Raw genomic sequence first — 15775 nt, 5'->3', positions numbered from 1 at the left:
ATATCAATTGGTGTACAGGCCTGCTTTCCCCGAAATGCTTCAGTAGTAATCAAAGTCCCTTTTACATCCTTGACACGGACACAGGATGATCAACAGGGATCATGGTATAGTGGCTATGATTGGTATATGACAAATGATCAACAGGATAAGAGATGGGAGACCGTGGTGGCAGATAGGTATGACAGATGGACGCCCAGGACAAAGGGTGCATCCATAAGAACTACAAAGGACATGAAAACAGATGACTGGTTCCTAGTAACTACAGGAATTAGTGGACAAAATAACAATTGGCTTTTAATGGCAGAACAAGCAGGACTAGCTACAAAAGGACTGTGTTGTATGTATGGGACCCAGACCTATATTACAGGTAATACCGGCAGCATTACCCAAAGACTGTCTACTGACTGCTATGACACAGACATACATTGCGGCAAACAACAATTGTTCTAAGTGGGACAAGATCTATCCAGTGACCAAATTGACTAAGATTAAACCTTTATCTCAAGCAAAGTTGGGCATGCTAACCATACATGTGTACACTTGACAGGGACAAGTAAGACTTTGGGTAGCTTAAACCACACTGCCTGGTGTAAGGATGTGGTCCATAGTACTCCCACATTCAAACCTGTCGGTAGGAGTGACGTATGGTGGTGGTGTGGTGATAACAGACTCTTTGACAGACTGCCACGAAATGTGTCAGGTTATTGTGCATAAATATCATTATTGTTACCAGTTCAAGCTATACCCATGACCCCTGAAGACGTTACGACATATGCAGCCTCTCTTATTCCTGAAGATTGGCAGAAAGGCATAGCCAGACATAGAGTAAAAAGAGATTGGAAAGGAGTGGGAAATCCAACATATATTGACGCAATAGGAGTCCCCAGGGGAGTGCCTGACAAGTATAAACTGGTTGATCAAATAACAGCTGGATTCGAATCTTCCATCTGTTGGTGGTGTTCAATTAATAAAAACGTGGACAGAATAAACTACATCCACTACAATGTACAGAAATTAGGAAATTGGACTGAGGAAGGATTTAAGGCTGTCCATTCACAGTTAGAAGCCACGTCCCTTATGGCCTTCCAGAATCGTATTGCTCTGGATATGTTGTTGGCAGAGAAAGGAGGTGTTTGTGCCATGTTCGGAGAACAATGTTGCACATTCATTCCCAACAACACGGCTGCAGACGGCAGTCTCACTCAAGCCATTGACGGGCTGAGGACGTTGAACAGGAAGATGAAAGAGCACAGTGGAGTAAACACCGAAGGCTGGGATTGGTGGCTGGAAGGGATGGGAAAATGGAGGTCTTTGATTTCTTCACTATTAGTGTCTATAGCAGTATTTGCTGCAATTCTAACATTGTGTGGATGTTGTTGTATTCCATGTCTCTGAGGCCTTGTAAATAGAATGATAACCACAGCAATAAGTCCAGGACCAGGAGGGGGTCCGGTATCATATCCACTTCTGGGGACAGACGACGACGAGGAGGACGATGGCTCTCCTGACCTGTACCCAGACCAATGGAAGTATGATGACCCAGACACCGATGATGGTGACAATGATGACATCACCTCTGGGGTGTAAGCCTATAGATAGAACATACCATGATGAACCTCTTAGTGAAAATCTCAAAAAGAAGTGCTAAGCTGAGTGATGCCTACTGTATGTTTAACAGGCGATAAACAGGAGGGGAATGTTAAAGATTTTGTATATATGTTATCACTGTTAAACATTTGTACATTTGTCTTCTTTCTCATGAGAACGGTGTTGTGCTGTTTTGCACTTCACCCTGAGAATGTACGTGTTATTCAACCTTGTTTTAGCTTGTCTTCTTTCTCATGAGAACGGGGTTGTGCTGTTTTGCACCTAACCCTGAGAACGTGTTATTCAACCTTGCATGCTGGGATCATTCTGAATGTTATTGTGCTGTTTTGCACCTGTCTTAACGCAATCCTGAGAATTCAATTTTGTTTTAGCACTCTGGGGTCAATCTGAGCTGGGAATGAAGGGCTGGATGTACTTATTATTATAATATAACTTTGTTTTCGTAGCCTCTAACGACTGGGAACTGAAGGTTGTTTTGACTGTTGTGATGTGGTGCTTAGTGTGAAGGAGTGTGAAGGACAGGACACTTCAGGCAGATGCAGAACAGCTGATAACTGCAACAGACGAACGAGATGTGCTGACCTTCGACAATAAGAGTAAAAGAAAGTGTTCTTCCTTACAGCTGCACTTATTGACGTATGCGTTTATGTTACGGGAAGAAACTTGTCTTGCGTCATCACCCCCCACCCTTAGGACAAGTTTTTGTTTATGTGATGAGGGCGTCTCTAATAAAAAGAGCGGAAAAGCAGGTCAGACTTTAGTGTAGCCTTGGTGTACAGCCTGACTGCACTCCGCGCGTAAAATTTGACTTTCTGTCTCACTGGTGCTTCTTGACTCTGTTTGTCTTGTTAAAGGTTTTAAAAATGTTTGGAGGAGAAAATACCCAACATACACATACACTGCAACTTTGAAAAAAAAAAAACATCAAAATGTTACTAATTCAGAAGCCTTGCTTCAACAACAGCGTCCAGAAACTGCTCAGAGTCCGGGACACAGCAATGACATCAGGAGACAGGGAAGAGTACAGGAGGACAAGGGTCAACCTACACAGAGGCATTGCATCGGCCACGCAGGAATACAAGTGACACATTGAAGACAACTTCAGTGTAAGCAACCCCAGTGCCACATGGCAAGGCGTAAGGAATATCACTGACAACAAGCAGAGCAGCAGTCAACCCAGCTCCACTGACCCCTCCCTCTCTTATTCTTTGCCCTCTTTGAAGACCGCTCCAGCTCCAACAGGGGACCAGACACATTTAACTCACTCTCCAGACCTATCAGGTAAAGACAACACTTCTAAATGCCAACTGCAATAAAGTAACTGGCTCTGATGGTGTTTCAGGAAGACCACTGAAGGTATGTGATGACCAGTGTTGCCACAGTTAATTTGAAAAAGTAATCAGATTACTGATTACTCCTTGAAAAAATAACATTACTTTACATTACTTTACTGATTACTCAATTTTGAAACTACCTAAGTTAGATTACTTGTTACTTTATTAGTTATATTCAGCAGCTGCCGACAAGTAACTAAAGTAACTGGCAACACTTGTGCTGACCGGCTGACTTCAGGATTCATACACATCTTTAACCTTTCACTACAGAAAGATACTGTCCCCACCTGTCTGAAAACTACCACCTTAATCCCATACACAAAACCTCAGCCATCACCAGCATAAAATGATTACCAGCCAGTTGCTCTCAGCTCGGTGATTATGAAATGCTTTGAGATACTGGTACTGCCCCACATAAAAGGATGTATCCAACTATCCAGTAACCGCAGACGCAGGGTCTGGAACCTTTTTCATACCACTGGATTGTAGACTCTCTGATCAACAAGGCTGGGTTCTCAATCCGGTCTTACACTCTCTCTTCACACATGACTGCTCTCCTTCCCACAACTCCAACACTCACATCAAGTTTGCTGACAACACAATCAGAGTGGGCCTCATAACCAACAACAACGAAACTGCCTACAGAGAGGAGATCCAGACACTGACACCCTGGTACAAGGACCACGACCTCATCCTCAACACAAAGAAAACAAAAGAAATCATAACAGATTTTGGGAAGAAAAATAAAGACACATCACAATGCTCTGTGCATCAGCGGGGAGGAGGTGTCGAAGGTCTCGAGTTTGACCTTCAGTGGAGAGCATCTGAAGCAGGTGAGGCTTGTTACTGATGGGAATAATGGCATTAAAATAAACAGTGTTACTAATGGTGTTTTTTTTTTCAGTCTTTCCATCGCTGCAATGCCATTACGTTAGCACTTTATGATAATTAAGATCACTGAAGATGTTTTCATTAGATCGGTCTCAGCAACAGCAGCTGCAAATTTATTTACATTTTTTTTCTTTTTTTCTTTTCTTTGCTGAGGGGGGACGAAGGGGCCGAACAACCGCATAAGTGATGGTGGTTGTATAAGGAAGAGTAAAAACCAGAAGGAGAGGTACGCGGACGTTCACTCACAAATACAGGTGCATCTCAACAAATTAGAAGATTGTGAAAAGATCGATATTTGCGAGATTTTTCAGGGAGAGAAAATTTTACATTTTCTAGTTTCAATACACAGAAACTAAAATGTTTCAGTCATTTTTGTCACCTCATCTATAGAGGAACAATAGAGAGTATACTAATCAGTAGTATCGCTCTGTGGCATGAAAGTAGCAGCCTTACAGACAGGAAGGTACTGAGGAGGGATGTGAGGGCAGCAGAGAAGATTATTAAGGCCAGGCTGCCAAACATTGGTGAAGTGGCAGAACAGCACTGCTTGTCCAGAGCAAGAAGGATCATCAGGGACACTGTTTTCCCTCCGGCCCTCAGGTACCATAGCCTGAGGTGCAAAACACACAGATTCAGGGACAGATTTTACCCACCCGCCATAAGATAGTTAAATACAAAGGGATAGAAAGACCTGTGCAATATAGACTGTAGGATATAGAATACACTGTAGTATCTGGTAGCAACTTAAGACATAATGCAAAATATACAATAAATGGGGTTTAAATGTTCTATTTAAATGGCCACAAAATCTGTAATCTGGATCAGATCCGGATCAAACTTTGTCAGTCAATAAAGTCGATACATATAACATTATCAAATATGAAAGAAATTCTTTTTTTTTGACAGAGTTATGTATTTTTGAAAATTTGTGCAATGTTAAAGATTGTTATGGTTGAAACCCAAATGAAATTGTGGACCCAAATATGAGAGGCTGAATGGAGAAATGAACAGGATTAATTGTACAATGAAAAGACAAATGTGCAACAGAATGTGAAGATGATGAGGAGGCCTGGAGTGTGGAGACCCAGACTGGGCTGCTGTTGAAACAGGAAGCCGCAGTCCGAAGGAACCAGAACCAGCGATGATGAGCGGAGTGAACCAGGACAGATCGTGACACAGGAACCAGAGCCCGAAAGCAAGGACAAGGTGTGGATGATGACCGGAGTTGGGTGGCAGCCCACAGAGCTGACAAGAGGCAGGATCACTGAGGAAGACAGAAGGTACAGGTGTGGGGTGGCACAGAAACACCCAAGCACAAAACAGGCGTGGGAACGCACAAAGGCTCAAAAACACTCAGTATGCTGCGTAGGAACACACTAAGCACATCAGCTGGAAAGACTGCAAAACTCCATTTACACAAACAGAAGAGCCAGATACCATGGAGTGAAAACTGAGTTTCTGGCAAAGGTGGAAGTGTTGAACCGGGGTTTAGATACAGGTTTGAATGGCAGGTGCGGTAATCAGTTCTGCGGCACACCACCTGGAAAGACACCGAGAGAGAAGACAAGACCAAGCAGGGAGTGAGGCAGCACACAACAAAGATAGGGATTTTCCAATTTTCTGACATTTTTCCAGACTTTGACCTTTGACTTATGACTTTGAAAATTGAATGAGTTCTTGCCTATCAGGATATGAATCCTCTGTGAAAATTTCATAATGATAGATGAAAAATTCTGGGTCACAGGCTGTTCACAAACAGAATAAATAGGGGTGAAAACATGAATGCGTTATGAATACGTACCAAGTTAAAAGCAGTTTGTCAGTAATGGACTTATTCATTGATTTGTGGATGCTCAGAGCACTCAGAGTGGAATCTGCTTCACCGATCAGTCAACGTGACACTGAAGGTTTCAAACTTGGCTTACGATACTACAGGACACAACAGTTTGATGTCAGTTTTCTGATAAATGAGTTGAAATAAAAAGCAGGGTGATGAAAAGCATCAGATAAATCAGTCTCTGTTCATGTTATCAAGATCTTCTCATGTATAAAACAATGGAGCTCATCACCAAAAGTCATTCTTGATCCTCGGCCTTTGAGTGTCAAGTGAACCTCTCGTCCAGGAAACCCGAGTCTAAAAAATCTCCTGGAGCAGGTAACACCTTCCACCTCTCCTGTAGCTCGAGAATTTTACAGGCACTTTAAAATCTGGAGGACAAATTACTGCCTCTGTGTGTGTGTGTGTGTGTGTGTGTGTGTATATATATATATATATATATATATATATATATATAATATATATATTATATATATTATATATATATATTCTCAAAGTTCAAACCTGAGTAGAAAAGACCAACCTGTTTTCAGGCACAAACATTTGTTTGAGAAATAAGAATAGAACTTTTTCCTATAAATTTGATGGCTTTTAGAACTAACGAATTTAATTTTAATGATCAACGTATGAGGTTGGACACAGAAATCAGAAATTATTAATAGTGACTGACCAGTATTTCACAGTTCCTCTGATCGCGCCTCTTCGTCCTGCGCTGTCACGTCTTTTTCCGCTGAGTGACACCTCGCTGCAGGTGTCTTTTTCCGAGTATAGAACACAGTTATGGGTAGTTGTTGGTGCTCTTTTTTCTTCTGGGCGAGAAGATTCTTATAAACAGACACGCAGAACACAATGCGCGTGCTCTCCCTTCGCGGTGTCGCGACCTGTTACAGGCCCCGGAACACAATGCACTGTAAAAAAAAAAAGCATGCAAAATTGGACTAAAAAAAATCTGCGAAACACACATATACATATATATATATATATATATATATATATATATATATATATATATATATATATATATATATATATATATACACGTATATATATTTTTTGCAGATGACACAAACCTGTTTTGCTCAGGAGAAAATCTGCAACAATTGTTATCTGATTTAGGAACTGAAATGATAAAGTTAATGATAAAGAGATGGTTTGATATTAACAAATTATTATTAAATTTGTTAAAAACTAAATTAATGTTATTTGGAAATTATAAAAAAAAAGACATACAAATACAGTTAAATATACAAGGGGTAAACCTAGAATGTGTCAAGGAAAATAAGTTTTTGGGTGTCAATATTGATTAAAAAATTAATTGGAAAGCTCATATTCAACATGTTCAGAAAAAGGTATCAAAGAGTATTGCAGTATTAAATAAAGCAAAGCATGTTCTTGATTGCAGAGCACTTCATACTTTCTATTGTGCATTGATTTGACCCTACCTGACTTACTGTGCTGACGTTTGGGGCAATAATTATAAAACTACAGTACAACCATTATTCATTCCTCAAAAAAGAACATTAAGAACAATTCAACATGCAGGTTATTGAGACCACATTAACCCATTGTTCATTAAATCTCAAATATTAAAACTACACCATATGATTTTGTTCAAGACTGTTCAATTAATGTACAAAGTGAAAAATGAAGAAGTGCCCCTTAGAATTCAACAATTTTTTTACTGAGAGAGAGGGAAAATATAATTTTAAAATTGCTGGCACTCGGACCACCAGGAAAGGTTTCTGTTTCTCCAAGTGTGGCCCTAGAATATGGAATAACCTGATGAAAGAACTCAAACGATGTCCAAATATCAATCAGTTTAAAAACCAGTATAAAGACATGATGGTTCAAGATATGTATCTGCTGAAGAAGGATGAGTTTTGTATGTTGCCAATTGTAAATGTAAATGTGTAAATGTAAATATGTAAATGTAAATTTGTTCGGTAGCATTCAGATTGTGTCCTTTTAAATTGAAGAGTTTGAAGTGGTTGAAAATGGGAGTGGGAATAGATGGGTTTTTTACTTTCCCCCACTCCTATTGGACTAGATAATTTTATTTTTGGTTAAAGGGGTAGGCGCTAATAAACTTTGCATCTGCCTATACCCTTTATCAGGCACACGGATGCACTGTAATCCATTTTCTTTCTCGTTGTAAGTTTTTATTGTTTTGGACTGTGTGTGCTGAATAAATTCATTCATTCATTCATACACACACACCAACACACATATGTCTGTGTCTGTGTGTGTGTGGTGTGTGTGTGTGTTTGTGTGTGTGTGTGTGTGTGTGTGGTGTGTGTGTGTGTGTGTGTGCATTTGATGAAAATGTGAAAGAATGGAGAGATGAATTTGAAATTATGTTATTTGAAAACATTCTGATGATGTGCAACTGACGTGAATATTTAAATATTGAAAAAGGTTTATTTATTTTTAGTTGTGCATGTGAGAGAAGAATGAAGCATCACTGCTGTGTTTCAGGTCCCACACGGTGAAGGCGCTCACGTCCATCATGAAGCTCCTACTTCTGTTCTTCTGTGAGTATACTGTATATATATATATATATATATATATATATATATATATATATGTGTGTGTGTGTGTGTGAGAGAGAGAGAGAGAGAGACAGACAGACAGAATGAGGTTGAGATAAAGGGTTCCAAACAGATTCTTTGTGTTTTAAGATAATCTTCACTTTACCATCCTGCTGATGCTCAAATATCCGAGGACACCAAACGTCATTCTTCATTTCTTTGTATCATCATTTTTAAAAAATGCATCATCAAAAAAAAAAAGTTTTTGACATGTTGGTCCAGTGTTGGTCCAGTGTGTCTTTATTCAAGCAGGGGAACTCCACAAAAACGCCCCACGAGCCCAACTAAGGCCACGCCCACTGAGTGCCAGCCCAGTGCTGCCCAACAGGTCTGCCTGTGGGACCTGACTGAACTCGAACATATTTACAGATGTGCCAAACATCTGGAAAAAGGACTCTCATGGTGTCATGATGGTTTGAAGCAAAAATCTAGCTCAGATTGTATCATTGGAACAGTTTGTTCTTTTATGGAGTTCAGGCCGCCTTCAGGAAGGAGGGAAACCAGTTTGTAGCTTTCAGTCAAACAACAGCAAATTAGTCGACCTAAAACTTCAAGAAATGTCTGAATGAATGAATGAAGGTAACGGGAGGAAATTTCAATGTGAATCTTATTGGAATATTTTCAAATCTGTCCTTATTTCTAAAAGATTTTCTTTCTTTATAGGTGTGAATTTGTCATCTGGCCTTTTCAAGGGTGGAAGTGGACAAGGACAAGGTACATTTTCACTTACATACAAACAAATGACAACATTGAAACAATGATGATACATATTTACTTTTCATTTGTTATTCATTATAGATCCTTTAGTCTGAGAGATGACATGTAAATTTGGTTCCATACTAGTTTACTAGAGTGTGTGATCAGCCTTCTGACAGTAATACTCCTGGACCCTTAATTACGCCCCACCCTGCTGCTGTCTGAGACACATGCCACCAAAACTGGAGCCACTGTCAAAAGAAAAAACATCTGATAGCATGTTTAACTGTGACACTCAGTTCTGCTTTACTTAGAGTCAGGTGTGAAGAAACACCAGGACGCTGCTCTTCTGATAGCGGGAGGCTTATCTGCTGTGATTTAGCGTTTCTTTGAGAAACATTTATTTATCCCTGCTTCACCATTTACAACAGAACAAAGTTACTGATGATTAAAGATTTAATGCATTCACATTGAGCAGATACAGTTGGGGCCAAAGGTTTACATACCCTGGCAGAAGTTTAGTGTTTTTGGCCATTTTTCAGAGAATATGAATAATAACACAAAAACTTTTCTTTCACTCATGGTTAGGGGTTGGGTGAAGCCATTTATTGGCAAACAACAGTGTTTACGCTTTTCAAATCATAATGGCAGTGCAAGCTTTGCATTTTGCATCACTACTCTTAGCTTCATAGTGGAGTAGAGCAGAGAAGGATTTTCTTTCACCAAAACAGATCAAATTCAGGCTTGCATCTCAGATGTACCTTCTGGCAATTTGTAGCTAAACTTTCAGGTCTTCTTTTTAAGAAAATCCTCCTCTATACCACTTCATCATGAAGATGGATAACTGCTGATACAAAATGCAAAGCTTGCACTGTGCATAATTTCTCCAATCCAAACTTCTTGTGGCTTTCCTCACTCTTCTACTTCGTTCACAGTCACTCAGTTTTTGAGACCTGTCTACTCTATGCAAATTTACCATAGAGTGCCATATTGTTTGTATTTCTTCATAACTGATGTAAATAAAGTCCAAAACATATTCAGTGGCAGCTTTACCATCAGAGAGCCTCGTCCACAACTACCACAACAGCAGCACCGTTACCTCTTATGGCTACCTCTTATGGAGGAGCTCTCCTCCCCCATAAGGCGTGGCAGATGTTGACAACTCTGGTCCTGGACATCAGAGCTGCAGAACATGCACCGTGTTTTGACTGACACACACATGTGTGTGTGCCTGCTGTCCTCACATTGAAATACATAAAAAAAATATATCGCTTCTACAATGGGCTGGGGAGTGCGCACATAGGCTGTTCCTGCTGGACCGGACAGTCAGTTCATGTGGACATGCAGCAGGCAATCTGAACATCACGTCTTCTGACAGGTCAGTGAGCAGGGCACTGCAGGACCAAAAGACAAACCAACAGTATGACAAATATGCTCGTTTCAGTCACATATCAGCAGAAATACGCCATACCAAATGCCGTTTGGTCAGTTATCACAGCGCTTTTTTTCTTTTCTTTTTAGAAAATACATTTATCTGGTTGTTGATTTTAACCATTTAAAGCTCCTGTTATGTGATTGTAGTGTGGTGGTAAAGTTTCTGTCTGGTAATCAGAGTGTGTGGGTTCAAATCCTGTGAGTGGCATTTTTTTTAACCAGGGTTATTTAACCGCGGGGTTCTGTATTACCCATCCTCCTTTATGTATTATTTATATCAACCCAGTGATATTCACTAATTATACAGCTGCTTTTTGTTTTATTTTCCTCCACATCAGCAGCCCGATGTGGTACAGCTTGTCCCACAGCTCGAGCAGTTGTAGCAGCTCACACTGTGTTCCTGCTCGAAAGACACAATCGCGTGCACGAACCATCACACTGGGATCGTGCACGCCTGCCTGTTTTGTGGTGTGCTAATTCAAACTGTTTTGCACTGTAATTCGACCAAATTCACACTATGTGTTTTCGTTTTAGTTTTGCTAGTTTTGCTTTCAATGAGTGTAATCTGTGTACCACTTTAAACTATGACTGAGTGTCTTCAGCAGACAGATGATGAGTGGATTTTGCTTAAACATTCTGGCCAGAGTTCCTATAAAATTTCTACACTCAGCTCCTCCTGCCGTTCCTTCTTGAGGGTGTTAAGAGGAGACTGTGTGGTGATCACTCTAACGCACTCATCTTCAACCACTTACTCCATTTAAGGGTCACAGGAGGCTGTAGCCTATCCCACTAGTCATAGGGTGTGAGGGGGTACATCCTGGACAGGATGCAAGTCTGTCACAGGGTCACATATAGACAGATAAACACATTCACACCCGCACACACACCTATGGACAATTGAAAGTTTCCAGTCCACCTAACGTGCATGTCTTTGGATGTGGGAGGACGCTGCAGCACCCGGAGAGAACTCGCGCAAACAGGTGAGAACATGCATATTCCACACAGACAGGACCAGGTGGGAAATGATCCCATGACCTTCTTCCTGTGAGGCAACAGTGTGAACCACTAAGCCACTGTGCTGCCTGTGTGGTGATCAAATAATGAATAAATTCTTGAAATTAATCCTCTACTGTTGCCTTTCTGTTCCAGGATGGTGTTGAAAAGAGAGTTAGATGACAGAGGTGGATAACTAGAAATAACATGAGATGTGAAGCTATGTACAGTGAGGAAAATGAGTATTTGAACACCCTGCGATTTTGCAACTTCTCCCACTTAGAAATCATGGAGGGGTCTCAAATTTTCATCTTACATGCATGTCCACTGTGAGAGACATAATCTAAAAAAAAAAAAAACATCCGGAAATCACAATGTATGATTTTTAATAATTTATTTGTATGTTACTGCCGCAAATAAGTATTCGAACACCTGTGAAAATCAATGTAAATATTTGGTGCAGTAGCCTTTGTTTGCCATTACAGAGGTCAGACGTTTCCTGTAGTTCTTGACCAAGTTTTCACACACTGCAGCAGGGATTTTGGTCCACTCCTCCATACAGATCTTCTCTAGATCTTTCAAGTTTGGAGTTTCAGCTCCCTCCAAAGATTTTCTATTGAGTTCAGGTCTGGAGACTGGCCAGGCCACTCCAGGACCTTGAAATGCTTCTTATGGAGCCCCTCCTTATTTGCCCTGGCTGTGTGTTTGGGGTCATTGTCATGCTGGAAGACCCAGCCATGACCCATCTTCAGTGCTCTTACTGAGGGAAGGAGGCAGTTTGCCAGAATCTCGCAATACATGACCCCATCCATCCTCCTTTCAATACGGTGCAGTCGTCCTGTCCCCTTTGCAGAAGAGCACCCCCAGAGTATGATGTTTCCACCCCCATGCTGGGATCGTTGGGATGGTTTTCTTGGGGTTGTTCTCATCCTCTAAACATGGTAAGTGGAGTTGATTCCAAAAAGCTCTATTTTGGTCTCATCTGACCACATGACCTTCTCCCATGCCTCCTCTGGATCATCCAGATGGTCACTGGTGAACTTCAAATGGCCTGGACATGTGCTGGCTTGAGCAGGGGGACCTTGCTGCCCTGTAGGATTTTAAACCATGACAGCATCATGTGTTACTAAAGTAATCTTTGTGACTGTGACTGTATTTTATACAGGTAACAAGTTCAAACAGGTGCAATTAATACAGGTAAAAAGTGCAGAATAAGAGGGCTTCTTAAAGAAAAATTAACAGGTCTGTGTGAGCCAGAATTCTTGCTGGTTGGTAGGTGTTCAAATACTTATTTGCAGCAGTAACATACAAATAAATGATTAAAAAAATCATGCATTGTGATTTCCGGATTTTTTTTTTTTTTTTTTTTTTTAGATTATGTCTGTCACAGTGGACATGCAGCTAAGATGAAAATTTCAGACCCCTCCATGACTTCTAAGTGGGAGAACTTGCAAAATCGCAGGGTGTTCAAATACTTATTTTCCTCACTGTAGTTGTAAATAATATGTATAGTATGTGAGTGGGGTGTGTTTATGTATGTTATGTATATTTACCATTTCTTCAGATGTTGCAAATACCTTATTAGAAAATAAGTCTTTTAAAGTTCTAGTTCTAGTTCGAGTGTGGTTAGTCAGCGGTGTATGGCGCCATTATTGTAGCAAAAGTATTTGCAAATGTGTATTTCGATCTGTGTGTGTGTAACCACATCTAAAAATGTGTAAAACAAAATCTGTGTGTATGTAACCAGATATTTACACGTTTGTCGATCTGGATCAATTTTTTTTTTCATTTCTGTTGTTTGTGGGTATGCACTGAACAGCTTATTGGAGTTCCTGACTGGAGTCCTGACTGGAGTCCTACGTGGGTCTCCAGTCAGGACTCCATTGTTCTACTGGGGGAATTCAATGCACACATAGGAAATGACAGAGAGAGAGGCGTGATTGGGAGGAATGGCCTCTGTGATCGAAACCCCAGTGGTTGTTTGTTATTGTACTTCTGTGCTAGTCACAAACTGTCCATAACGAACACCATGTTCGAACATAAGGATGCCCATAAGTCTACATGGTGCCAGAGCACCCTAGGCCAAAGGACGATGATGAATTTTATGATCATATTATCTGATCTGAGTCTACATGTTCTTGACACTCAGTTGAAGAGAGGGGCAGAGCTGTCAACTGATCACCATCTGGTGGTGAGTTGGATCAGAGGGTGGGGGAGGACTTCAGACAGACCTGTTAAGCCCAAACGGATAGTGTGGGTGAATTGAGAACATCTGGAGGAGCCCACTGTCCAACAGATCTTCAACTCACACCAGCTTTTCTGGCATCCATGTGGAGGATAGGGGGATTTTATTGATTATGGGAGGTGATGGTGTCATGGTTAAAGCGTTGGGCTTGAGACCAGAGGATCCTCAGTTTAACTCCCAGCCTGAAAATCACTTGGGCAAGGTCCTTAATCCCCAAGTTGCTCCCAGTGTGTAATGAGTACCTTGTATGGCAACACCCTCACATTGGGGTGAATTTGTAAAGCGCTTTGAGAAACCATCTGACTGAAGAAGGAGTCTTTCTGAAATATGTTATGTTGGAGGACTCTGGGGGCAGTTGCAAGGCATCGACAGGCCCAAAGGGCAGCAGCCTTTGCTGTGGGGGACCCATAGCAGTGGGTGTGGGAGGAGTTCAGAGCAGCCATGGAGAATGAGTTATGGTCAGCACCAAGGAGGACTGTGAGGCACCCCAGGAGAAAAAAACAGGGAACCATCCAAGCTGTATACAGTAAGGATGTGACTCAAGGGAATAACTGAACCCCAATCAGAAAATATCATCACCCAGTAAACTCTGTTAACAGGGACTATATTTTTGTGGGGTGTCAGAACATTAAAAGCTGTGTCAGTTGGCCGTTCTGCTTGACACCCTGATGAAAATTCATAGGTTTTTGTCTGTTTGATTTGTCATGCTGTACCTTTATTTCCTGTAGGTGTTGCCATCACAGTTACAGATATTGACAATATGCTGAATGCCATCCAATCAACTCCATACCTGGAAATTCGAGGTGACAGCTTAACTGGTGAATGTGTCCGTGGACAACAAGACAAAAGACAACCACAAGAGGCAGGGGACTTCCAGTTGGATCTATGGACAGATGTAACGTGCACCTTTGCTGTGGTGACAACAGGTCCAGAAAAATATGCCCAGCTGTATAGTCCAAACCGATCTGTTCCTGGAGTCAGCCTGCAGACACTGTATCTGCCACTGTTTCGTCACAATTCAGCTAGTTATACATTTGTTCCTCATACAATGACACCAACTTTCTTTGTAACTGCCACTCTGACAGGTTGTGACATATTTGTAGCCAGTAGTGGACACAATCTAAACTGCCCCCTGGTGGTCATCCACACCAATGCCTGTGGAACTATGACAACTGATGTCAACCAGCTAGAAGCCCTCGCAGTCCTGTCTACTAATCTCTGTCAACAGCGACCATTCCAGATCAAGTACCGTGTGGCCAGCAGCGAGCACCGCACCATCATTGAACATGGAAATTACCACTACTCCACTGAGTACTACAACCCAACAACACCGAGCAGCTTCTTTGGGTACACTAAAGGAGGAAGTTCTGCAACAACCATGCAGCCCTGGGTGTTCTGTCGGAAAAATGGATTGTCTACTGGTATGGCGTGCCACCCTGTCGTTGACTAACATGACATAAGTGCTCCTCAGTGCCAGGCCAGACTTAGCTCCACCTTTAATTCAGTGGTGGTGTTATGTGTGAAATATGTTATCTAAAATGTATTTTCTGGCTGTGGAAAATGAGTGATATTGTGCCTGCAGATCACTGATAAATGTCACTGTGATGTTTGCTTTTGCTCAGATAATCTTTCAGTTATAGTAATAGCTGCGTTATAGTCATGATTAGACAACAAAAACTGCGAATACTTTTAATCGCACCAAGAATATGAGAATTTACAATAAAGCTTGATGATTTTTGTTTTTCTTGGCAACTGACTGTAAGAAGGTCTCATCTTCAATCTGACCCACTGTCCCGACGCATCCAGTAATAAATACCAGTATAAAGTCATCATGTCTGAAATGGAGTTATTTGTTTGTTTGTTTTCGTCAGGTGGCAGCGTGTGTGTGTGTGTGTGTGGCTCATTAAACTTTGTAAATGCTAGTAAAATGAATCATAACCCAAACCATAAGGTGGTAAAACCCAAATCTTCACACATCTAACCTTCATATCTAACCTTCATATTGTGACAAAGTGTCATCACTGATGTAGCTTGGAACCACATAGTGGTTCCGAGCCTGAAACGATACCAAAATAAAATGATTGTTGAAATTTCATGCAGAAATGTGTCACATTAAAGTCGCCTGAATATGATGCATTAAATGATTATA

The 15775-nt window shown here is 41.1% G+C and overlaps 1 protein-coding gene across 1 annotated transcript in view; it reads left to right on the top strand.

Annotated features, from left to right (window-relative positions):
- The window catches only part of LOC117519684, an 18751-nt gene extending 3296 nt beyond the window's left edge, over positions 1-15455 (top strand). The window contains exons 3-5 of the mRNA XM_034180948.1: positions 8146-8201; positions 8922-8972; positions 14355-15455. Of these exons, the coding sequence (XP_034036839.1) occupies positions 8146-8201; positions 8922-8972; positions 14355-15076 (829 nt within the window). The 3' untranslated portion in view covers positions 15077-15455. The remainder of the gene's footprint in view (positions 1-8145; positions 8202-8921; positions 8973-14354) is intronic.
- Positions 15456-15775: the final 320 nt, after the last annotated feature.

The sequence above is a fragment of the Thalassophryne amazonica genome, chromosome 11, assembly GCF_902500255.1.
Source record: "Thalassophryne amazonica chromosome 11, fThaAma1.1, whole genome shotgun sequence".
Taxonomy (NCBI): Eukaryota; Metazoa; Chordata; class Actinopteri; order Batrachoidiformes; family Batrachoididae; genus Thalassophryne; species Thalassophryne amazonica.
Note: the sequence above shows the minus strand (reverse complement) of the source record. Positions and strands in the feature narration are given on the sequence as shown.